General features: G+C 46.8%; 1 protein-coding gene across 3 annotated transcripts in view; it reads right to left on the bottom strand.

Moving 5' to 3' along the window:
* Window positions 1-24,754, bottom strand: part of Sin3A (SIN3 transcription regulator family member A) — a 110,619-nt gene extending 85,865 nt beyond the window's left edge. The window contains exons 1-4 of one of the 3 annotated variants that reach the window (XM_084605939.1): window positions 24,601-24,754; window positions 20,258-20,579; window positions 17,477-17,573; window positions 9,861-10,015 (exon numbers count right to left, since the gene is read on the bottom strand). In XM_084605939.1, coding sequence (XP_084462065.1) covers window positions 9,861-10,015; window positions 17,477-17,573; window positions 20,258-20,553 — 548 coding nt within the window. In that variant the 5' untranslated portion in view covers window positions 20,554-20,579; window positions 24,601-24,754. Of the gene's footprint in view, window positions 1-9,860; window positions 10,016-17,476; window positions 17,574-20,257; window positions 20,580-23,257; window positions 23,397-24,600 lie in introns of those variants that run through there. The other 2 variants (XM_084605941.1, XM_084605940.1) reach the window with 2 other exon arrangements.
* Between the last annotated feature and the right edge of the window lie 919 nt (window positions 24,755-25,673).

Genomic DNA, 25,673 nt, shown 5'->3' with positions numbered 1-25,673 from the left:
ACGAGAGTCCACAATATTTCGCGATCCCCTTCGAGTTCGATATATCCGGGTTCGGCTGTATTCCCTCTTTTACAGCGTCGGAAAAGTAAGGCACACCTTTCCTTGACGCTTTACTGTATGATAAAGTTCCTTTCTGGCTGTGGAGGTGGTTACGAGAGACAACGGCAATGCCGAAGATTACGGTACTAGCTACTGTGAATCGCAGGAACGGGCGCCAGAAAGCTGCACTCTAATATTCCGAGAGCCCTGTGGAATCTACTCTGCAGAAATCCGAAAGCCTAAGCATTGCTCACGGCGTATCATGTTTGCTCTCATTATCATTATCAACCAAATGCACAATCATTATCACTGCTAATATCATTGTCACTAACTGCAGCGTCACTGTTATCACTACCATCATCCTCACGGTAGACAAGGAGAATTATGATGTGCGTTTCACGATCCTGGGCATGGCGCAGTTAGTTAAACCGCTAGGCTGGGCATTTAAGGGATGGGCGCAAAAAAGCTGCACTCTAAAAACAAAAAATCTTCACAGTAGTGCTGGCGCCAAATTCGGAAAAATCGATTATTTGGACACCATAGGGTCCGAAATATTGGTCGTGGAAATGTGCACGTTCCTATGGGGCGCGTGATGGTTCCTGAATGTAGTCCGAAATATTGCGCGTCTAAAAGTCCGAAAAATTGGTCGGCTACTGTATACATACTTGTCTACGACTTCCAAGTGTATTGCTACCTATTGTAAACTGCTGTTCTCTCCAGGGGCTGTTTAACATTACCTTAGTCTTCTGCATATTAATTTTTAGGCCTACCTTTGCGCTTTACCTGTCTAGGCCATCAATCATTCTTTGCAATTCATACCCCGAGTTACTTAGCAAGGCAATGTCATCAGCGAATCGCAGATTACTGAGGTATTCTCTCAACCCTTATCTCTAGCTGCTGCGATAGCCTATATGTAAGCTCAATATGTGCTCACAGATTCAAAAACTGCACTACTAAATTTCGAACGCAGTCTAGTTCACGTCCCTGCTTTTTGCATACTAACCTTGCCAGCTGCTAACCTGCTTCGTCACGCGTAGCTCACCTGTATGCAAGTCCCTGAATATTTTCTCTAAGCAAGCTGTGAATACTACAGAGCAAATCGTGTCTCCTTGCCTAACACCTTTTGTTATGGAAATTTCATCACTTTTGTTATGCAGAAGTACGGTTGCTGTGCAGCTATCATAGATATCTTTCAGTACTTTCACATACGGGTTATCTATACTCTGATTTCACAATGCCTCCATGACTGCTGAGGTTTCAACTGTCAAATTCATTTTTGTAATCAATTATTGCTATGTGTAAGGGGCTGGTTATATTCCGAGCATTTTTCTATCAGCTGGTTGATAGTATGGAAATTACCGACAGTAGTGTATCCATTCTGAAAACCTGTTTGATCCATATTAATCATGACATTGACCGCCTTGTCCCTTAGCGCATAAGTCTGATTTCTGCCTCTGCCTAATTTCCTCTTCACCGTTCTTTAGAGCGTGCTTGATTTTCTCCCTGTTACAGACCTTTGCAATTTGGCCTCCCTGGGTGCTGCCATATTGTTCGCTGGACTGTCGTGCACACTCCGCGAAGCACTGTGACAGGGACAGCAAAACCGGATTCTGACTGCCCAGAAAGGAGGAATTTCAATAACTATGTCACCTGATGCAAACGTCTATACTTCCTTATGTAGGACACTTTGCACCTATTGATTAACTTTGAGAGCTCTGCCACTTCTATCCTGTCTGTTCGAGTTGGAAGCTTTCATGCTTCGGAGTTTCTTAAGGGGGGACATGGGGATCAAAGTGAAATTCTTTAATTTTTGTAGTGAGCAATGAAACTTGGCATGCTTATTGGAAAGTGTGCTAAATGGCCCACTTTCTTAATGGAACTTAATGAATGAAAAGATATTTCCAGTAGTTTTGACATTAGAAACTTACACTTGCATCATTGTTTACCAAACTTACAGAAAGCCTGGCATCACATAAAAGTATGGTAGAAGCCCATAGCTGGTCTTATATTTAGCCATATGAATGGTTCATGCAATGACATTCTCCAAATATTTTTATCAACCCGATTTTTTTTTTTACACAGAACGTTACATTCATGCTTGCATAACGCAATTATTTTCACAGTTTCAAAATACCGTATTTACTCGCATAATCTGCGCGCCCTAAACTTTACCAGGATTTATAAAAAAAACACTTTTAACCGCATATTTTGCGCACCTCATTGCGCGAAAACTCCGCCATGCACACAGAAACGCACAAGCAGACCGCATCGATGCGGCGCACTGCCAAGGCCAAGCCAAAGTAAAGAAAGGCCGCGGCACAGGATTTGACTTCGTGCACCGCCGCTTTCAAGCTCAAAGTCATAGCTTACGCCGAAGAACACGGCAAGCGGGCGGCTGGACGCAAGTTCGAAGTTGACGAGAAGTATGTGCGTCGGTGGTGCAAGCAAAAAGAACAGCTTGCTGGTACGAACCGCAACCGCAACGCATTCTGCGGGAAGCAGTGCAAGTTTCCTGAACTTGAAAAGGAACTTGTTTAGTATGTCACGGCGAACAGCTATCCAGTATCAACAAAGATGATCCACATGAAAGCCGTTGCCATTGCTCACCACATGGACATTCCGCTTGCAAGTTTTAAAGCAAGTACACGATGGCTTCATCAGTTCATGAACTGGAACGCTCTCTCTATTCGGCGCAGAACAACACTGAGTCAAAAGCTACACAATGAAGTTTCACCGTTTTGTGAATGGGCTTCGGAGGGAGCATGGCTATGACCTTTCACAAATAGAGAACGCGGACGAGACGCCTGTCTGGTTTGATAAGCTAGGAAACAGTATGGTTGACCTTAACAGTGCGAAAAGCATCATTGTGCGCACAACTGGTGCCGTACGTCAAATTTGCACTATGATTTGTGCATCACTGCCAATGGCAGAAAGCTGTTACCATATGTGGTCTTTAAAAGAAAGACGCTGCCCAAAGAGAAGTTTCCCGACCTCGCTAAGCCTTATCACATCCCATTTCATGCCTGCTAATTCAACGAAGAGGACAGCTGAACTAGCCTCACTGGCTAGGGTTCTAGCATTAAATGTTGCCAAGGTTAGCTTCCAATTTGAATGAAATCAATGTGTAGCTCTGTTCTTTAAGAGAAAGTCTATAATAAATATGTAACAGTAACATGCCCCTAAAATTACAAAAGCTTGCCATAAAGCTGGGTATTACCACTAGAATCAGCATGGGAAACTACATTTATCCATTCACATGCTTGTTTCAGTGCCCTGGAAGGTAAAGAAATACTTATGTTGTGCGATAAAGTGGTGTCATCATATTAATACATATTAATAATCTTGACAAGGTTTAAGGCCAAAACATAGTGACTATACAGTAGAACCCGGATATATCGAACTCGAAGGGGATCGCAAAATAGTTCGATATATCGATAATTCGATATATAGAAATCGGCCTGGGACGGCACTTACGATGCGAAAAAACGATACCGTATTTGTCGCGTAATCAACCCACTCGCATAATGAACCCACCCTCCACTTTTGCACCAGAGAATTTGGGAAAAAAAAAAAAAAAAAAGGAAGCGCTAACGCCAGCTCGCTCACAAGCGATTGAGCTATCTCAGCGATGAGCGGCGGCGACAGAGCGAAAAATTTCCAACTTGTTGGAACCGCGTCCCTATCGCCGCTCGAGCCACCGCGGCAGCTCAAAACAAGGTTTCTGTGTCGCCGCGGGGAGGCGTTTTCGCTTGCATGTTGATGGCGCGAGTCACTCCGTTTGTCGTCTTATCCACAGCTCGTTTCTTGGCAGCGTGCCAAGATGCTGCGCAGCGATAACGTCCCGCCGTGTTTATCTTTTGATAGCTCCTGCGGTGGCGGGGAGCGACCTTACGGCTGATTGCACAAGCCTGGTTCGATTTATCACGCCGCGCTTGGGGCGGGCGTAGTCCACTGTCACAAAACAATTGGAAAGCGCGATAGCTAAATGCTGTTTGAAGCGAAAAATGCTAAAAGCCGGTATCATGATAGCAGCAGACCGCATGCTTTCGTTGACTCATACATGCACAAAACGATTCCCGCAAAAAAAAAAAAGAGAGAGAGAATAGCCACGTTAGCCAGGGCGCGCAGAGGGTTCGCAATATGCGCTGGAGAAAGCGTGTTATGTCTGAAAAGGGGGCTGAGCTGGCTTGGCGCATGCGTAGCGCGTGCTACTGATAACGAAGGCTGAAAGAGAGGAAGGGGAGAAATAGTTCAATAATGGCAGCGTTTGGGCGAGCTCGGCAAAGGAAGCGCAAGGCACACCCTAGCACTTCGCTCTATCGCGTTTTTCCCCTCTCGTTCCCATCGGCTCTCCCTGGTTCATTCATGCACACGGCTTGCAAACGTCACGTGCTGGCGCGCGGGAAACGATATCGCAGATGCGCGCGCCTTTGAGGAATGGGCGCGGCGCTGCCCTAGACCAGCCGTCGCTGAACTGTCCCCCTCTCCTTCCTTCCGCGCGTGGCTTGAGAACATCACGTGGCAAACGGCCGAGGGTGATGCGATCGTCTTTGGGGAAGTCACACTTTCCAGTGCGTGGTGCGGAGTTCGATATATCGAACGACCGGTGAAATTGAGTTCAATATATGACGCGGCTTTCCTATACTTTTACATGGGATTTTCAAGAGGATATTCCGCGAGTTCGATATGACCAAAATTCGATATATCCGGGTTTGACTGTATTTCTCAAATTGATCTAATAAACTGGTCGCTGCCCATAATAAAAGTGTGCTATACAGCAGATGCACAGGTACACGCAGAGTCCTTTACTGGAGCGAAAGCTTCAATTCGCACTCCACTCCGCATTGCGACACGAAACTTCCCATTCACCACTCTTCCCGCGCACTTCACAGGGAGGAAACGAAATCATCCACAGAACCCACAGCTGAGCAACGCAGACGACGGCATGCTGTTAGGATCACTTAGTGTCTCAAGTGGTGTGATGAAAAAGCTGTGAACAGGCGGCGTGAGTGGAGTTGATCTGTATCAGCTGAACAGAAAAACAGATTCATGCTGTCTTGGGTGGCTCTAGAAGCGCTCCGTGACGATTTATGCCGCCGGACGTAGTACTAGTAGCTAGGCTGAGAACACGCCGCATCGGACGCAACACGACACCCTGGCAGCGTGCAGTCACCCTCGTTCTTCAGCGGCACACTCCCCAGATGTTTTCAATTTTTTTATATGCTCTCGACATGCATACATCCAAGAGATCAGTACCAACTGTGAGAATGATTGATACAAATGCAAGAGCAGCAAAGTAATGTGCACAATGGCCACCACCGTGGCAAACTAAACAAAGAAGAAAATGGCGCTGATTGCAGTGACCAATGGGAAGCGCGAGACTCGGGGCTTGCCTTGCGAGTGAGCGAGCCAGCCAATCAGTGGCCTGAGCACGGCTTTAGCAAAATGTGCAAGGGCAGTCATTCTGCTTGTGACGCCATGCTGCAAAATACAAGTTTCAAAACAAGCTCAAGATGGCGGCGATTGGCCAGCTGCTTCACCTGCTGCACGCGTGGGAATTTCGAACGATTTTAATCCTACACCAATTTTTGTCTGAAATATCAAACTTCCTGACTCAATGGACTAAGAAATACCAGCTGTGAAAATGTACATATTTCTACAGGGTGCAGGACTGATGGCAAATAAGTCCAAAATATCAGTCGGTTACTGAATATGCTAGCCCTGAGCTTTTCCAAAGAAAGGACTCTAGTCAGGCCGATTTTTTGTGCAAGGTGGTGTGTGGCAGTCTGTACACTGTTCCCTGTGCAAAAAATGCTATGTGAAGGAGTTAAACCTGTTTATACAACCAAACTATAAAATGTGATTTTTCGTTACAATTAGGTTTTCGCTATATGCCGTTTTCACATGAGGGCTCAAATGGACAATGCAGAACAGAAACCAGACTAAGAATTGAATGCAAGGGAAACCAACTTGAAAGTATTTAACAGTAAATCCCCTTTACTCGAAGTTACAGAAACAGTCAAAGGGAAAGGAGAAGCCTGCATCTTCTCACAGCTCACGCACCGTCTTTGCAAAAGGAAATCGACTCAAGTTGCTGGTGCTCTTCACTGTTCCCGCTACTGACGCAGGAGAGCTACATCAATGCCAGAATCTCGCGAGCAATTACGCGGTGGTGGTGGGCACCCATTGCTTGCCGTCTTTTTTTATTATGTTACTTTTTGCTGCTTCTGAGCATGAGCCGATGTTATGCCGCATCCAAAAAGCAAAAGCAGTGGTGATTGCTGTTTGCCATGCAAATGCACCGTTGGCGCTGAAACAAAATACCTGTATCAACTGTCAGCACTCGCTGCTACTGTATAAGTTCCTCCCACGTCAGTTCCATGTTTTATAGTCGTGAAACTTGTGGGGTTCTGCCAAAATTCTAGTGATTCAGCACTAGTTAAGAGTAAAATTTGTCGGGCTAGTTGGTTCATAGTTCAATGCAATAAAAAGCTGCGCTAATAAGACACGGACGAAGGAAAGGCAGGACGCACACAAACGCAGACTGACAACTTTATTTCGTGAAGAAAACCAAGGCATATATATGCGATCTCCGCTAGTACCTAATCACAAAAAACAGCAAGCGAAGAAGTGATGTGCACTAAATCAACACAAAATATAAAATTCTGCTGCAGAGATGATAAACTTAACTAGGGCCGGCCCACTAAGTAAACCAAAACCAAAAATCTTCCAGTCTAACGGATTATCAGCACAACCATCAAATGGTAATGCACGAATACAACACAGTGATGCAAGACAAAACCCATAGTACATCATACCACCATCTGCAGGCTGGACAACGGAACATGGTATAAAAACCAGGTCACACAAGCAGCTTATACAAGCCTCATCAGAAACAATAAATGGAGTGAAAAAAGGCACCAAGTCAGGCTAAAACCAATTGTCTAACATTAATATCAACCACAAAAAAAAAAAAAAGAAAAAAAAAAAAGTCGCGAAGCTATGACATTTGACCAACACGCAACCCACAACGCAGACACATGAAAGAAGGCATGACCTTCCAAAAACTTATTCTTTTTCCAACAACGAAATAGAGGTCTTGCTGACGCAAACGCTTGTGGTGCTGATGTAGAAGGTTTCAATTACTAGGCGTTCCCATTTGTCTTTCGACCTGGCCAGAAACTTCGTCCTCTCAAAGTAAGGCACGCATTCCCGTTTTTCTTTCTTGCAGTCAGCGCAGTGCTCGGCCAAAAACCCTCTTTCACTTTTCTCCACATTCAACTTGTGCTCTTTTGCTCTTTCATTAAAGCATCTGCCAGTTTGGCCTATGTAAACTTTTCCACAACTTAGGGGAATGGCGGTAAACTACTCCAGAAGCACATTCTGTGAATTTCCTTTGATGTTTGACAGTGCAGGGAGGCTTCCTATTCTCTTTCATCCCCGCACACACCTTCGAGAGTTTGCAAGGTACAGAGAAAACGATGTTGACGCCGCTTTTCTTCACAATTCTCTTGACATTGTGCGAAAATTTATGAAAATACGAGATTAGTGGATCTTCACTGACTGCTCTTCTTCATTACTTTTGCTGCCAGACTTCATTTTCTGTAGCAATTTCTCGCACACGCTCGAAATGATATGTGGAGGATATCCAGCAGCTCGCAAACGCTGAAGCTGATGCTGAAAACGTTCTTCAGCCATATGGACGCATGACTTTTCCAGGGCCGACGTGATGCACAACAAAATGATGCCTCTCTTGACCAGCTTTGAATGGGCACTGCTATATGAAAGCAGCGCTTTTTTCGACCTGGGTTTGAAGGATCAACATATACATTGTTCCCCTATGTGCAAAACTAAGTCCAGGAACTGAAGCTGTCCCTCTAAAGGAAACTCACTGGTGAACCGGAGCCCGCCGGAAACACTCGAAAAAGTGGACAGGACCATCGCAGCCGTATCTTGGATGTTGCCGTTCACAGGAGCACTCAGGAAAACCAGATAATCGTCAACATATCGACACACACAAATCACACCCAAATCTTGCAACTTCCCTTGTAAGCGCCTGTCAAAGGAAGCCAGAAATATATCGCTTAGAGCGGGAGCTATGCTTGAACGTATGCAAATTCCAGCTTTTTGAATGAGGTACTGTCCGTTGTGGTGGATGGCTGAAGACTTGAGATAAAAATTTAAAAGTTCTAGGAAATTGCCTGTGTGTGGAGACCAACAGCATTCTGAAACCGCAGTTCCCCATGAAGCTCAACACTTTGTCTGATGGCAGCGAACAAACCATCATGTGGAATCGAATAAAACATGTCTTCAATATCCACTGAAAAGGCTATGGTCTGAATTGGAAGCCCGCTCTTGATCTGTTCAATGACTTCCTTAGAGCTGCGAACAAGGAACGGGTCATTCCCTCGAAGCAAGTTCAGGTGTTTTTGAAGGAAGTTTCCCACCTTGCGCTGCCAACATTCTCTGTCAGACACGATTAAACGAAAGGGGCAACCAATTTCGTGCGTTTTTCCGGTGAAAAACACTTTAAGGCTTCCATTGACCTCATCTTTCACGGCCTTACTCAATTGCACCAATTTCAAATCTTTTAAAAGCTTGACAGCTTCCCGTTTTCTTTTCTTAGGGTCATGCTTCACTGGCTTGAAGTTTTTGGCCACAGCCTCTAGTGCTTTGCTTTCAAACAAGCCCTGCGGTAGACCTACAAAGCCCCCTTCTTTGTCTGATTGGATAACCGTAAGGTTATTGGACTTCATATAATTGGCTACTTTTTTGAGCGGCGGCGGCTTCACAATAGCCCGGTCACTCACATGACGGTAGATACATTCCACCCCTTCGCCGACAATGATTTCCTTGTCTCGTTTGGTCACGCTCTCCCCCAGTCGGTGCACTAATCCGAGCAATCCTGGCCGGGTGCTGTGAGGCTCGAAGCAGTACTTGGGGCCTTTTTCCAAGATGTCCAGGATGTCTTTTGGGATGCTGGCCCCACCTAGCACTGTGACAGAGCTTGAAGCTCCGTCCTGACGTCTTGCAACAGGCAGCTGCGCCAAAACTTGCCTCCACAGGAATTCTGTTGACCTTGCAGCCATTTTGAGATGTTCCGTGTACTGCCCATGTGATTTCCGAAAATCTCCTTCATCGTACAGAAGACTCTTCAACCAATAACGCAGAAGCCGCACTTGTCACCAAGCTTCAGACTTCATGATCTTGCAAATCCTTCTGGCATGTGCCCACGACAGACCAATATAACCAAAAAGTAAAAGGACTTGGATAGGCACGATCTTCTTCTTCAAACAAAAGGCCAAAAACTCGAATGGCACATTGCCACTGCTATGAGACAGGCGCAAGAGATCGCTGCATTTTGCCTTGCTTGGTTACACAAAAAAAGAGCCCGTAGTACTAGAAAGATGCTTGAGTAAAATTTGTCGGGCTAGATTTCCGGGAGAGATTTCCGGAAATCACATGGGCAGTACACTGATCATCTCAAAATGGCTGCAAGGTCAACAGAATTCCTGTGGAGGCAAGTTTTGGCGCAGCTGCCTGTTGCAAGACGCATTGAACTAGTTAAGAGACGTCGGCGTCGGGAGTTTGTTATATCAAGGCCGATCACCGCAATGTGTTCATTACATAAGAGTTTTTAAATACAACCACGTAAATATGGGGTGGCACTGGGGAATGAAAAACTTCATATCAAGCAATTCACTATATGGAGGTTCGTTACATAGATCTTGGACTGTACTGTAAGAAAAAAACCCTGCAGACATCTTCAGTTAGCTGTTAATGGCAAGTGTGAAGGATCGTAAAGGAATGCATGAACTCACCTCTGCGACTTGAACTCTTTCATGATGTCCAGAAAATCGTTGTACACCTGAGGCTGATTGCCAAACCTCAACTTGACTTGGTCAAGGTATGACAGCGCATCTTCCACTTTCAACCTCTGAAATTGCTGCTGCCCATGGAGTTGAGGGGTATGTGCCTGCAAGGCAGGGAGACCATTCTTTACTTCAAAGAAATCCTCCCTCTGGTACAGATGTGAACTAAGCACAGCACACACTGGCCTCTTTTAATGAAGAGGCAGGCCTAGACAGCTGACATCAATGTATGTGCCTTGGTGCCCCAGATATACTAGAATGATAAAATTCTTGTTTGCCTGGTCACAGTCACTCAGGGACATGTTAGCTTCACTTGAGGGCATGGGTGGGAGATGCCTTGACCTGCAATCAGGAACACAAGGCCTAGCTTGGAAAGCCAACCAAACAACAGCTTCTTCTTCTTTCCTTGGTGCATACATGCTCACAGTGGGGGAATGGACAGAGTCCAGTGCATGTGTAAGAACAGAATTCATGATGTTGACTAAGACTGTATGATAGATAACTTGTTTTTTGAATTATTGTAGCTAAAATAATTTGGAAAAATTTGGAGGTGATAGGAACAGCTGCCAACGTGGCAACTGCTACTTCATCTTCCTCCACCTCGCATAAAACAACCTTACCTCAAAGTTGCAATTAAATCTTCTTGTCCCAAGTCAAATATTGCCGAAGCCTTAAGTGAGGAAAAAGGGGAACAAAAGCGATCTAGTGATACAGCACATGCAATTACCACCTGTGCAAAACGCAATGGTGTTCACAATAGTAAAAGAAAGGAAGCAACAAAAATGCATCACTACTTGTATTAGGCGTCTGTAATCCCTATAAGCATATTCAAACCTCAACTTAAGCAGGCACAACTGACTGCATTGGATTCTCATCAAGCAGGAACTTTTTTTAAATTTAGTATGGAACCTGCGGGCTAAACACAATCCCATACTGCCCGTCTTAAGGGGGGACGCGGGCTTTGAAAGTCGAAAAATCGCGAAAAAGTCGGCTTTTCAAAAAGTACATATCTCGGCTGTATATGTTATAAACTACCTTTCCTATAATTATAAACGCCTAATTCATTGTGGAACTGCTTTAAATTAAATATACAACTGGGCGCGGCAGCCCCAGAGTCGCGAGCGAACGGCAAAAGTACCCAAATTCGCGCGCACGCCATTTCTCTGCCGCTGAACCGAGCGCCGCCTCTTGGTCTTGCTTTGTTTGTGAATGCTTGCCCTTTTCCATATTGCCTTCGCCGGCGGCGTCCGCGGCGTAGCAGAAGCATGGCTCGCTTGTGATTGGGGGCCTCACAGGGATTGTTGAGCTTCCCGCGTCTCGAATTCGGGCTGTGATTGGACAAAGCGCGCGCTCCATGAGAACGCGGGGGATCGCGCGACTGCTATTGGCTGCTACGCGCGCTGACGCGGTGGCCCCTCCCCGGCGCGTCGTCTGCTCCGGCTGCCTACTGAGCTGGCGTTCTTTGTGCACTCGCTGAATCGCTTCACGTTTCACCATTTTGAGATCGCCGTGATCATTGCTCGTTACGAATTCTGGTGGCGTGTTTTGAACGGTTATGCGCACTTTGTGGATTATTGCACGGTCGGCCACGATGCGCGCTAAGAAGTTCAAAACACTGCATACGTCGTCGTTCTGTGAATGCCGTCCGAATCGCGACGTTAGCGAAAAGCGTTGCCAACGGGCGCAGAGACGCTTCTATTAGTGCTGCTTCTGCTACATCACTACTAGACAGACTGCGCTGCCACTTCCAACTGCGTATCTTTCGCGTCAACTTAAGGAGCCGCCATTTGAAGCGTGCCTGCTGTACCGACCATATCAACCTCTGCGATCTCGGCCTCCCGTATCGCGTCTGTCATCGCAAGCGATAACGCGTCGTCAGCGTCGTCCGCTGTTCGCATGAAAATGCACTTTCCGAGGGAATCGGGGAGGTGGAGGCACAACGTGCTGCAGTAAAAAGAGGGAATCGGGGAGGTGGAGGCACAACGTGCTGCAGTAAAAAACAAACTTCAGACTTGAAAATGCTGTTTTAATACTTAATGTGAAAAACAATGCCCCTCAGCAGTTATACAGCAATGTACACAACCAAAATCCTCGCTTTCAACGAGCACCCGTGCCCCTCACAAGCGTTCTTCCTTGTCCTTCGTCTCCGCGCTGTTATTCCTTAAAAAGATAATCAACCGAATTCGTCCTCGGCAAGTGGTGGCTATCAAGGAAAGCGCTTCTGTTTAACTATCGAAAATCAGGTTGCACCTACACCGGGATCGTCATCTTATAAAGTGGCGATTAAATCTCTAGCCAACAAATGCCTCACCGATATACCAAACAGGATCATCCAGGCCAACTTGGACGCGTCTCTCGGAACCAGAGGTTTTCGGGGCTTAACGGCAAGGAAGAAGTCAAACACTATAGCTGTGTGGCTCCTGACACTTACTGCGGTGGAACGTGTCCAAACGCTTAGTTATATTTCAGTCACAAGTGAGATCTCAATGCCTGTGCAAGTGTATCTAGTTGAAGGCTCCGACTTGCAGCGTTGCGTCGTTTACAATGTCGACATAAACGAAGATCAAACCACCCTTCAACGTGAGCTGTACTGCCCAACGCACCGAGTCATACAGGCCCGACACATAGGAAAGGGGCGTTCCTGCATGATCACCTTGCAAGGCCCTCCGACACTCCCAGCCTGTCTGTACTACTACGGCTGCATATTAAGGCCACGGCCGTATAAACCGAGTGTGGTTTACTGTTATAACTGTTTTCGGGCAGGACACATGCGCAAATCTTGCCCCTTTGCTGCTGCCGATGAAGGTGCGTCTGAAGGAAAAGTTACGTATCGATGCGGCCTCTGCAAATCGGACGACCACAAGATAACATCTCCAAGTTGTCCGACAAAGCAAAAGGCAACGCAGAAGGCTCGTCTTCGGAACACTAAGCGTTGGCCAATAGAGGACATGACACCGGTGCAGACATCCAATCGCTTTGCAGCTCTTCAGTGGGATGATGACGAGTGGCCAGAGCTTCCTGAGCCCGCTTCGAATGCACCTCCAGCTAAGACAAAGTCTAATGATACGGTGCTCAAGAAACGCCGTCGACAACAGTCAATACAGCAGCGTACTGATCTACCAGACGACGATATGGCTGTAGTGGATGAGCAAATCAATCGTCTCTTAGCAGAGGTCTCTAAGCTCCGACAACACCGCGAAATGCTTGCTCGACGTCTGCGAGCTGCAGAATTAACCGCCAAATCTAGTAATTGCCCAACACAACCGCCTTCATCCCGCGCAACAGGGCCATTTGCTGCCTCTTCCCAGAGTACCACAACGCCCAATGATAACTCTGCAACATCGCTGCTCCGCTATATGGTCAACCAGTTGTCCAACCTGACATCTGTGATACTACAGCGCTTGGACTAGCACACAAAAATGGCGAAATCCGGTCGTCCTGGTGTACTACAGTGGAACTGTAGAGGCATTTCCACGAAGGTGGCCGAGCTCAAGACCCGACTGCGATTTAACAAGCTTCGGGTGTGGGCTATGTTACTTCAGGAAACGAACGCCTTGCCATTTATTCCTGGCTTCAGGGGCTACGTGTCTCCTTCAATGACCGACCGTCGCGTGCAGACTGCTTCTCCCCCGGGAAAGGCGGCGATATATGTTGAAACGCGTATTCCTCATGTATGCCTTTCTCTCGAAAACTGGTGCACATCATACCAAGAGGTAGTAGCAGTTGCTGCGAAATTTCTGAAAGGAACCGTCGTTCTTGTTTCTTATTACGTTCGACCAGCTGGAGGTGCCTCTTCCCGTATTAATCTTGGCTGGTTATTAAGTGTTCGTCGGCAATACCCCGAGTGTCCAATTTTAGTCGGAGGTGACTTTAACGCCCCTCACCCAGATTGGGGGTATCCGACTGCAAGCCCTCGTGGTAGGCGTGTGCAGGACGTCTTCACTGATGCCCTGTTTGTTCTGCTTAATAACCCTGGGACAGCAACACAGCCTGTGCGTCACATACGTAGTGCTGCCTATGCTCCAGACTTGACGTGGTGGTTGGGCGCAGGAACTCCCTCATGGCACATGGAGCCGGACTGCTGGGGAAGTGATCACCACCCTATCCTCATCGGTCTCCATCCCTCCCGTCCCCGCCCTTTACGCCGCAAATGTTCTGTGATAAACTGGGACAGCTTTCGCTCATGTCTCGACAGCATGTCTTCAGATTCGCCGTCACTCCTTGTTGACCGTATACAGAGAGCACTAAACAGCGCTACGACTACTACCTGGATTGATGAAGGTCGACCGGCACCCGATCTCGGCCTGCTTAACTTGTGGGCAGCCCGCCGTCAAGCTGAGCTGGCTGCTACGCGAGACCCTACTCCGGGGCAGGCACGTACACGACTAAATTATCTTACCGCGAAGGCTCGGAGATATGAACGCGATCTCTCGCGACGCCAGTGGCATGCATGGTGTGAACAATTTTCTGATAAATCATCGAATGCCTCACTATGGCGAACGTTTCGTGCAATGGAACACGGTCGTCGTTCTACTGACGCAGCAGCAACAGCATGCTTTGCGGCTAATCTGTCGCCGGGCGATTTCGCCAAAGAAGCTGCTCGAAAATTTTTCCCAAAATACGATGTACTGCCTCCTTCAGCTGTAAACCTTAATTTGGCAGGTATCCCTGCCGACGCATGGAAACTACCATCTGCTGCCGACGCAGATGGAATTGCGAGCCCCTTTTCGATGTGCGAGCTGCTGGCTGCAATTGACGATGCGAAACTGAAAACAGCGCCCGGCCTGGACAAAATTCAGTATGAGGTTTACAAGAACCTCAGTACTGCTGCACTTCCTCAACTACTAGACACCATAAACAAAGTGTGGCTTGATGGTGTCGCACCAGAGAGCTGGAAAACCGCTGTCGTGATCCCTATTCTCAAACCTGGGAAGCCTCCAACAGGCCTCGCCAACTTACGACCAATCTCCTTAACATCAACGCTTTGCAAGCTCGCAGAGAAAATGCTAGCCACACGACTTTCTTGGTGGCTTGAACAGCACGGTTTTTATCACCCTGCTCAAATTGGATTTCGTCCATACATAGGTACAGAGGACGGGTTGGCTGTCTTGGCATCAGCAGTTCTATCATCTACCCGCAGCCGCAATGTACGTACCATATTAGCAATCGATGTTGAAAAGGCATATGACAACATCAGTCATGCTGCAATCCTGAATGCCATTGACATGCTTCATCTCCCTCCGAGAGTACGCACTTTTGTCGCATCATTTTTGGACGGAAGAAAATTTGCAATACGCCTCAGCGGTGACACTGTTGGTTCATTCGTTTCACTACGTGGCGTGCCCCAGGGATCAGTATTGTCTCCGACGTTGTTCAATATTACTTTCATCCCATTGGCGTGGCGCTTACATGATATCCCTGAAATCAAGTTTTTGCAGTATGCAGATGATATCACGGTATGGAGCACTCACCATAATCTTCTCATTCAAGAGGCCGCCCTTCAGTCAGCATTAGACGTAACCTCTGATTACGCATCCTCCATTGGCCTTCAACTTTCTGTGTGTAAAACTTCATACACGTCAGTCGCCAACCGCTGGGGACGCCGTAAACTTGCCTCAAATCCAATTCGTCTCTCTCTATCAGGCACCCCAATACAAGAAAGTTCGAGCCTGAAAATTCTGGGCTTAACAATTCACCAATCAGGATCAGCGACTGCTTGGCTCTCTCAGGCAAAAAAGCAAGCACTTCAAACTATAAGCTTAATAAGAAGAATTGCACCTAAAACGGGTGGCGCTGGCTCGTCTGTTGCACGCCAGTTAGTGAGGGCGGTTCTGCAGCCCCGTATTGTTTATCAGGCCCAGTTCCAGCATCTTACAAGGGCCCAATGGGATCGCCTTGAAGCCGTAAATCGAGAAGCTATGAGGACCATAACATGCCTTCCACGAATCACACCGGTCGTAGCGTTACAGGAGAATGCGCAGCTCAACACCATCGATGAACTGGTGCAGCAGCGCCGTGATGCTCGCAGACTCAAGGCCACTTTGTCACTGGCGCAGCCACCTGCGCCAGTTCTCCCTCCCTGGAAATTTATACAGTTAGGAGACAAGCCAACTGACATCCGCAGACCGACGTCTGCCAACTCTGCATCGTTGCTAGCCAGAGATTTAAGAGCAAGATACTAACCTGCCTCAAGATTCCATAGTAGTGTACGTAGATGGAAGCCTGCAAGGCTGTGAAGCCAAAACGGCAATCTACTGTCCACGGAGACCTAGCCTGACACAGACAACTACGTTTCAGCTTTCGGAACCACATCTTTCTGCGCTGAGCTTGTGGCAGTTCAGGAGGCACTCTGCTCTGTGACTTCTATAACCATGCTCCCTACAGCCCACGTTGTCATCCGCACTGACGCACTTCAAGCAGTACGTCTGCTCCGACGTGTCAGCCGCTGCCCTAAAATTTGCCAGGACATCCACCAGCTTGCGGCGCGCATCCCACAATCAATACGCATTGAGTGGGTCCCACGGGATCTGCTGCCTTCCCAAAGTCAAGCTGATTTTGCAAACCGCCTCGTGAACCAAGACGCATCAATCCCACGGCTTCTCGAAGTCGACGACGCTACCCTCCTTTTGTCAAGAAAGGAGCACCTCCGGCGCCGCACACGTGCACTTATCCCTCCGTGTGCGATATCCCTTCCCCGCAGTCTCACCCGTGCAGAGGAGGTTGCGCTTAGGAGGATCCGGGTCGGTGTTGCCCTTACACCAGCTGTAATTAGGACATGGTCATACTTCCAACACTTATATCCTCGCCCAGGATGCCCGATCTGTAACAACGAAGATGTCGAGGCCGACATCCACCACTTGCTGTGGGACTGCCCAGCACTCAAGCCAACACGAATCCGGCACCTGAGCATAGCTGGCCTTTCAGCAACCAATCCTGCCTCATACGTCACTTGGACGCAGGGACCTCATCATCGCTCGCTTCTGGACTTCATAAAATCAGCCAACCTTTTTCCATTCATTAACCGTTTCGGACGAGCTGCGCTCGTCCTTGCAAAGCCGTCCCCAAACCGTTTTGGACGACTATAGCTCGTCCTCGCTGAATAGGTTCTTCCCTTCAGCGTTTCGAACAAGCAGCGCTCGTCTGTGGCTTAGATGGCATTTTGCTCGACAGATGGCAGCACTGACCTGTTAATATTGTTTTTTTTCTACCACATAAACGTCTTTTATGTATGGCAACATAATAACTGAAATCAGCACTAAAAAAGCAGTTTTGTTAAGAAATTCGTTGATATAACAAAGCAGTGAAGGGGTTAATCATTTATTCATCCTTCATCTCATAACCTACTGATGCCTTAAGGCAATAAATATAGACTAAAAAAAAGAAAAAAAAAACAATCCCACCTTAAAAAAAAAAAAAGAATGAAGTTGAGGAAATGCATTCAAAATGAAATTTTTGCTGATAAAAAAAAATCACCCAGAAAATGTAAAACCAGAATGAAGGTCTACACGTGCATTTAGTTTGTGGAATTCCACAAAGAAGAAGAAAGTCAAAACCCTGGTGCTCACCTGAGCAGCATGGGACTGCCCTCCCAAGGGGTGATGCACCGATGAGGGGCTGTGGTTGTGACCCAGTTGTGAGAGGTTGCTAGCTCCCAAGCGTGGCCTGCAAGAACAAAACCTCTGGGCAATATGGACTAGAAACAACAAAGGCTACTAGGCCGAGGAGCATCATATCCCATGACTTCTTAAGGATACACCACTTTAGGAACAATAATAAAGCTGCTCTATCCACACACATGCTTTGCTCAACTTGCTGATATCCAATGCCTGAAGCATTAGCAAATAAATGTAGGCAGTTTTCGCTCCTGCTGTTGAGGAGGCAAGTGAAAGATTACATGCACTATAAGATGCCTTTTGAGAGATGAGCTATAAAGCAATCACCACCACTTTGACTACAGTGATGCCATAGCATGAGAGATTTGCATAAACAGCAACCAGCACTCCTCTTGCTTGTAGCTATGTCAATGAGGAGGGTATCCAGGCATTTTCATTAATATAATTCAATACAGAAGAAAAAAAAAGAACAAAGAATATTATCTTGCTCATTACTAGCAAGCAAAGCAAAATCACTTAGCTCTCTGCAGTCAAGCAGAATTTGGGAAGCGCACCTTGTAAACAAAGAGAATGCTGTCTACACTACAGCGTCACTAACGAGTATGCTGCTGCCCAGAGTACCAGAACCTTTTGTGTGAGTTGACTTGTATAATGCAGATAAAGAGCTGGTGCAGGCATTTTCCCTTCTGCACAACAAAAAAAGGTCTATACACAGGAATAAAACGTGCAGGTAACATTAAAACTTGACGTTCATCAGTTAGACTAAGAGTGGCGCAGCCTACAAAGCTGTAGAGGTGATAAGTCTGTATAATGATATAAAAAGCCCTCACAAGGTGCCAATACCGAATACAAACACTGAAATAAAGGCAAAATAAATCACTTCAGGCTACTGCACATTTTTCCCCTTTCCCTTTTTAACATTTAAAACATGACTCATTTCATATTGCAATCTTGTTTACTCCATTTTTATTCATACTGGGCCCTGTCTTTTAGGTATTAATCCTTAGCTGAAGCTTAATGCGAACTGCAGAAAGGAATTTGGCTAACCCACCGAGACAAGCAAGCAGAATAAAGGCAACTAGACGACATGATAAGGTTGAGATCAAACAGATGGCCCTCGAAGAGAGAAGCTGATTAGTGCTACGCCCTGAAGGATGAAAGCAGAAAGAAAGCTGTTTGAACACACTAAAGTGGCATACGCCCAAACAATTAATCCCTCACTCTTTCTGTTGCCAAGCTTACTATGAAGCACTCTGCGAGGCACCTCGTAATGACAAGCACAACATACAAAGGACAGTGCATTACTCGTTACATGACTTACAAAGTGGTCCGCGCACAAAATCTCAACCAGTTTAATTAAGCAAAAGATAGCAGACAAAAGAAAAAGGAGCATGATCTTATTCCAACTGTGTCCAAATTTGCCCAAGCAGAATGGAAAGCTTGAAGGATGCCCACGTCCTCCCTTTTCATTGGCATTCTGTATTTCGAGTTTGCATCGTTATCAATCTAACATATGAGTACACTAACTTTTAATCCAACTAAGCGAAGCATCGCAGTTTCGTAGCAATAAAGTGTCACAATCATGAAAGCTAAAAACACTGGCATGAACTGTGCATGTACTTGAAAGTAAGAGGACCCTGCCAGCGCATTCTGAGCTATGCTGTACTGCATGTAGGTGCCACATGACGAAGCAAACCTGCTGTCAAAATCTGTACACTGCACTGGTCTCGAATCCAGAAATGCTTCGTTGGGCGGCGTCTGCATGCAATGTACTGCATGGCTCACCATTCTTACAGGCATCGCCTACTTTTGCTCAAGGTATTGCACAACGCTCCAAAAATGCTAACAGTTGCAAGTGTGCAGAGCATCACTAAATGGAGCTCCAATGAAGCTTCTGTGAGTAAATGTTTGCCATACTCATAACCAGCAATTGTAATTCCTTCATTCACTAAAAATGCCACAATGTGGCCTTGTCGTGTTAAAACAGCTTTCATCATGTGTTGCTGCCTTAACCTGCATTTTGAAATGACTCGTCAAACACTACAGTCATACCATACAGCTCTTACGGACACTACGACAAATCATACTTATTCCATAAACCTTCAAAATAACTTTCCCCACCAAATGAACTTCCTTATAACTATGCAAAATGAGCCTATAAGGTCAGAAAGACTGCCGATACAGTAACAAACATAACACCAAAGCACCTATAAGAGTAACAAAGAGCCTTCACAAGTCAGAAGTAAGCAGTGCTACGTCACACTTCTTCCTGCTTCTTTCCTTACACATATTATCATCACTAGGCTTGTTTGTTTTCATAGCCGCAATTACTTAAAGGAACACTGAGGACGTATCCAATTTACATAGGAAAAACAATATGTGACCTCCTACAGCTCTGATGACGTTTGTTAAGTAGCAGAAGACATTTGTTGTGGAGATAGTATAGCTGCAGTAAAATAACCAATTTGTATTTATATTTTTAATTTTAAATACTTTTTTAAATTTTGAATGTTTAGATGAAATGGTGATGCAGTCTATTCTCAGAGATAAAAAAAAATAAGCAGCACAGACACTTTAATTTGTGAAAACCGAGTGCAACGACGTCTTTATTTCATTTGCCCCTCTTTTCTAGCTTACAGAAAAAGCCTGTTTACAGTGAAAATAAACCTCTGCCACTGAGCACAGTAACCAGTTGCCCTCTAAGGCAGGGCCAAGAACCAGAGTCTGACTCACTGGAAGCCCGACGACTGCACGGTGAACTGGACGCTGGGGCCCTGCATGTTCTCCCGGTTGTCGGCAACGGCCCCACCACTGTGCGAAGAGTCCTGCAGCAGTGCCAGAGGCTGCCGCTGTGAGGGGGGCTTGGCACGCGACCCCACTGCACCGCCCACTATGCCACCACCCCCAGCCGGGGCCACTCCCCCAAGTGAAGGCCTGTGGAAGCCGCCTGACGCATGATTGCGGCCTGCAAACACAGCACCGGTCGACGAGTTCAGTCCAGGGTGGTGCTCGTCCAGACGGCGACTCATCGTCTCATCCTCTCCAGAGTGCACGTCTGCGCCACCGAGAAAGACAGCATGTTAGAACACGAAGGAAGATCAGCAAACCACATCAGAGCACATGATCAAGGAACAAGAGAAAAAAAAAGCCAAGGTATTAGCCAATTTATATACACCAGCAAAACTATCCACTATGACACAATTGAGATGTAAATCATGGGCATGGCCACATTGTGACATGAGTGCATTTAATGCACCGTGTTAATATGAACACATTTGCTTCTTGAAAATAATGTGAATGACTACTTTCTGCGACAACAAATGTGGTTCAACACTCTGAAGCAATGTCAATGTTATTCAAAACAGTTTGGTTCAATCTGGACCCTCATGTGCTTTGGCAACCTTCAACGAACAAAACACCAATAACCAAGCCCATGGTCTTCAATGAATTCTATGCTGCCGTAGAGTGTACACATTTCAGGGGGAGTTGGAACACGCAAGTAGAACAAGCCCTTTCTTGGATTCTACCTAACAAAATCTTTAGCAACAGTCAATTAAAAGGCTGCAAAGTAAAGCTGTGCAAACAGCACGAATGCCTTCAACACATGGCCTGTAAAACTACACCAAGTTATTGCAACTTCTAGTGAACTGCAGCCCTGTTAGTACCAACCAAAAATCTAATGCACTGCCATAACCTGCATTGTGTGAATATTATATTGGTGACACAGCCATGCATTCACCACTGCTTCACCAAAGCAGTCACATAGTGCACTGACCATCTTCCTGACCAACTTAGATCAGCACTTTCAGTTACTTTGCACACCTAGAAGTCCAATTGGTGTGTGTGCACTAATTTGCATCAATTTTAGTAGCTAAAGTCATTACATCAAGCAACATCCTTCCTGCAGTGCCTGCAAGCCCTCTTTGCCTAGCCATGCATCTCAAATTTTTTTACACAGACAAAAACAACTAGTTTTGGGGCACAGAAACACGGACGCAAAAGGACCCACACAGTGCACATCCCAGTGTGTTCCGAACATGACAACATTTGAGACAATGCCACCTTCTTGGGAAAGTATATAAGCTGTAGAAGAGCAACAGCATTAAATCCTGTACTTTTGGAAAAACACAAATCTAGAAGGATGTTTTTGAATGTAATAGTGTGAAATAAGTAATCATGCATGTACATTAGATAAAGCCATGACATCAACATTTGTTCTCCTGCTTGAACAGAATGCAAGAAGCTTATATGTTGCCTGCAAAATATATTTGCAAAACCCCAACTTTATACCCTGGAAAACAATGCAAGCAACCTACAAACAATTCCACACATCTTGCAACAATCATGCCACACTATACAAAGAAATGGAGCACGGAGGAAGGAAAACTACCTCTATTTAGAGAAGGTGCTAAATTATGTGCACAGAATGATTGCAACAAATAATGCAAGCAAGTTCCATACATCCCTTTTTCCTCCATGCGACAGGACCACAATTCAAATCCAAACAAATTACCAAAGCTAAGCTCAGCTGCTTCCATGAGCTCAACTTTGATGACAGAACGACTGTAGACGGCTTTCAGCACACATCCAACCCTTTCATAGTTACTGAAAATGGTAGCAAGGGCATGCAAATATGTCAGACAGTGACCTACACAGGTGCATGCATACGCATTTACCTCATACACGCAATACCAGTGGGCACTTTGCACATTCGTTATTTACAAGCTTAGAAGAGGTGCTGGCAACACACTAGAAAACTTTTTGCCTCTTCTTGCTGCAGCTAAGGCTGTCAAACGTGTTCTTTCAAGTACGAAGACCGTCGACAAGAACGAGAGGATGAAGCTGTTATTTCACTAGAGGAAAGGAAATAGCATGAGCCTGGATTCTACCCTAAGTGCAACAGAGAAATATACCGCCGTGACCGCTTTAAACCGATGCAGTGACTACCATTGGTAAAGGGTCTGCCAGCAAAACGGGCGAGTAAGCAAGATCTCAGCATTCGATGTCCAAGGGACGTACGCGCGTGGCTCGACGGAAAAGTTCCGCGCACGCCGTTCCACTTTTATTGCGGACCAGACGAACTGGCCTGCTTCAGGTCCTGCGCGATCAGACGTCCTCGCCGGGCGACTTTCCATCGCGGGACAACAAAGCAGTGCCCGAATCCGCACGCACCGAACGACTTCCTCCCGCGCCCGCCGCAACGCCCCACCTTCCCCTTCTTCCCAGGCAGCCGAGAACAGGGGGTCCGTCGGCTGTCCGAGCCACGGGAGCGACGGCGAAACGCGGCCGGGGGCATCATACCCCCGCCGAGCCGGAATTTCGAAGCGGACCAGCGGCGACCGCGACGAAGCCTCCAAGAAGGGAAAGAAGCTGGCACGTCGGCGGCACATGCAGCTCAGCTGGTGCTACTCAATGGCAACCGCGATGCGAAACGCAGCCAGCGGAAAGGTCATACCCGCAGCCAAGGATCGAGCTCGTACCCAGCGCAGGCTCGGTGTGAAGTAAAGCCCCTAACAAGGACTAGATTTTCTAGGATCGCATGCGGCCCGGTTGTACAGGCCAAGTCCGCGCCACGCCGAGTGTGAGAGAAAGAAAAAAAAAAAGCGCGGCCGTTTTCAAAGTCTTGCCCCGAAAAAGAGCTGGCGCCCGCCCCGCGAGAAGGTGCCACACAGAAGAGCGCAGTGATTCGTTCGTTTCTAATGCACGCGCCAACAGCTGTGCCGCACTGCTTACCGTATCAAACGTATCAGCCTGCGACGACATGCCGCGGAATCCGTGACAGTTCACCAACAGAGCGCTGTGCATCCACGGGAAGCAAAAATGGCCGCGCCACACGACCAACACAGACAACTAACACAACGCTCTTCGGCAATACTACAACGCACGCACACACGACAGGGAAAGTCCAAAAGCGCCTCCGAGCGAGGGAGCCGCGCTCTCGCCGAAGCACGCACATCGCGGCTGCGAAGCCCTGCGAGCATCTCACTGTGTGTGCGCTCGTCATGATTTTGAATTTAGAAGTTTCATAAGGACAAAACACAGCGCTTGAGCGACGGCTCACTATAACAATGCGAAATACAGGCGCTGTCCAAGGTGCCTGCTGTTCTAAGCAGGTTGCGAGATTAGGAACGCGCTCCATGCAACCGATCGTAGCGGCAGCTCCGCCCTCTTCCAACCTACCCTGCCCAGTAGACTCGCCCACGACGCTTGGGAGAGTCACCTGGGCCGAGCGAACGTATGACAGGCGTATCGCTCCCGAGAGAACGGAACAGCGGTTTCTCGCTTTGCGTCCACGCAAAATCGGTATTGCTGTTGTCGCAGGAGCCGCAAGCCTAGTCGAAATAAATAGTTCAGTCCTATCTGACTTCCTATCCTATCTGAACTACGAGCTTAACATCAAGCATGGAAGCGCGAATGCTAATCCGTTCAAGGCGCGCAGCCAGCGTAAGCTAAAAAACGGATCTAAGAACTTTAGCGTAAGCAAGTGACCAGTACCAACAAGACGGAGACTCAGCCGTTTGATGCACATTTATGAGGCAGATCTCCCAAGTGAAAAACTGGACCAGTAACAGCAGTGTCAGGAGGCTATCGCGGGAGCTGTAACTGCACAACATGGAACTACGCGTTTACACAGCTACAGATGATCGACGCTCGGTATCCTGTACCGACAGCAGACTGCAGCACGTATGATCGAAACGCACAGCATATGATAAAGCCAATGTGAATCGAAGAAAAACAGTCGTCACTTCAGGCACTTGGCACAACGGGATGGAGTCTGGCAAGAAACGCTAGCGTCGTACTGCTATACGCTGTTATGAGCCGTTATGAGTCCGATCGGGCAACAAGCGTTCAAACGTGCAGCCTCCTGCACACTACAGACATTTCGCCGGTAGTTACTACCTCATTTTTCTCTGAATACGAAGATCTCCGCAATTAACTTAGATGTTTTGAGAATTGCTTGTCCATCAAAATATGCAGCTCCAAGATTGAATATTACGGGCCAGACAAGAAATACGTACGCGCCTGCAAACTTAAACATCCCTTAACGTGAAAGTAAGGAACTCAAGGGTATTTACCTTCCTTGTGGTAACGATGAATACGAATTTAAAAGACGCGAGAACGAACAACTGAAATGCTCCGCCATGAAATCCTTTCCTGAATAACTACGTCACTCGTGTTTGGGTTGCCCTCGGCCAATCAGCGTGACTCCTACGGCCAAGAAAACACTGAACAAAACACGCGCCCTAAAAAAAAAATTTGCGCGGGAAGCTGAAAAACGAGCTGTGGATTGGCTAACATCTCAAAGGAGTTTTGGTTTCGTTTCTGCTCTGTGTAGCCGGGTGGCGTGTACTGTTTATGGTGGCGTGTGCCGATTGTTTCTTGATGCAACATCATGTCGATAAGTTCACTCCGAATGCGAACAAGGAGTGTGGGGATTAATAGTGATTCTTCCACGTAATCAAGCATGCGGTTGCGTAGCCCCCCCCCCCCCTTTTTTTTTTTTTATTTCTTGAAAAGCATTCCCAACCAAGGCATCACAACATTTGCCTAAGGTAGTAGAAAGTAGTCTACTCCTATCAACGAGTTTATACAATTACGTAGAGGTTTTTGAGAATCTTGCTACAGACTTATCTAATTCTGGACATGTGTTCGTTTTCATGCTCGTAAGATCTGCTGTGGTGGTTAGACAGCTACGCTTTAACCTCTTTGTTGGCGATATCACTGTCGAGGAGCTCGTTAGGATTTCCGGTGTAATCCAGATGCTTTCTCGGATTAGTGTGATGGAAACGTTTTCACGTCCTTCCGAAGCATCTCATATTCAGTGACCTGGGCGAATCCTCTGTGTTTGATACTCTTTTTGCAACTAATAGCGACAGTTAGAATGTAGTGGTCGTTTCTGTGTTTCGTGTATGTCCGCCCAGGTCGCATTCCTGCAGTTATTAAACAAAATAGGGTCGATACACGCAGCTCTACTGACACTGTTTTATATTCTCGTGGAGTCTAGCGGGTCAGCGAGCGGTATGTGTGCTTCCCTCTAGTCTTCTGTCAGTGAGCATATTTAAAGGGGCACTAACTAAATATTAGATTATCTACTTTTGTAATAGGAATGAAAGCTGTCGTTCCTAACTTAGTTAAAACTGCATCGTAT

This window comes from Amblyomma maculatum, chromosome 6 (genome assembly GCF_055883805.1).
Source record: "Amblyomma maculatum isolate TAMU_Amacu chromosome 6, ASM5588380v1, whole genome shotgun sequence".
In the NCBI taxonomy this organism is placed as follows: Eukaryota; Metazoa; Arthropoda; class Arachnida; order Ixodida; family Ixodidae; genus Amblyomma; species Amblyomma maculatum.
The sequence above is the reverse complement of the archived record's forward strand: the minus strand, read 5'-3'. Positions and strand labels throughout refer to the sequence as shown.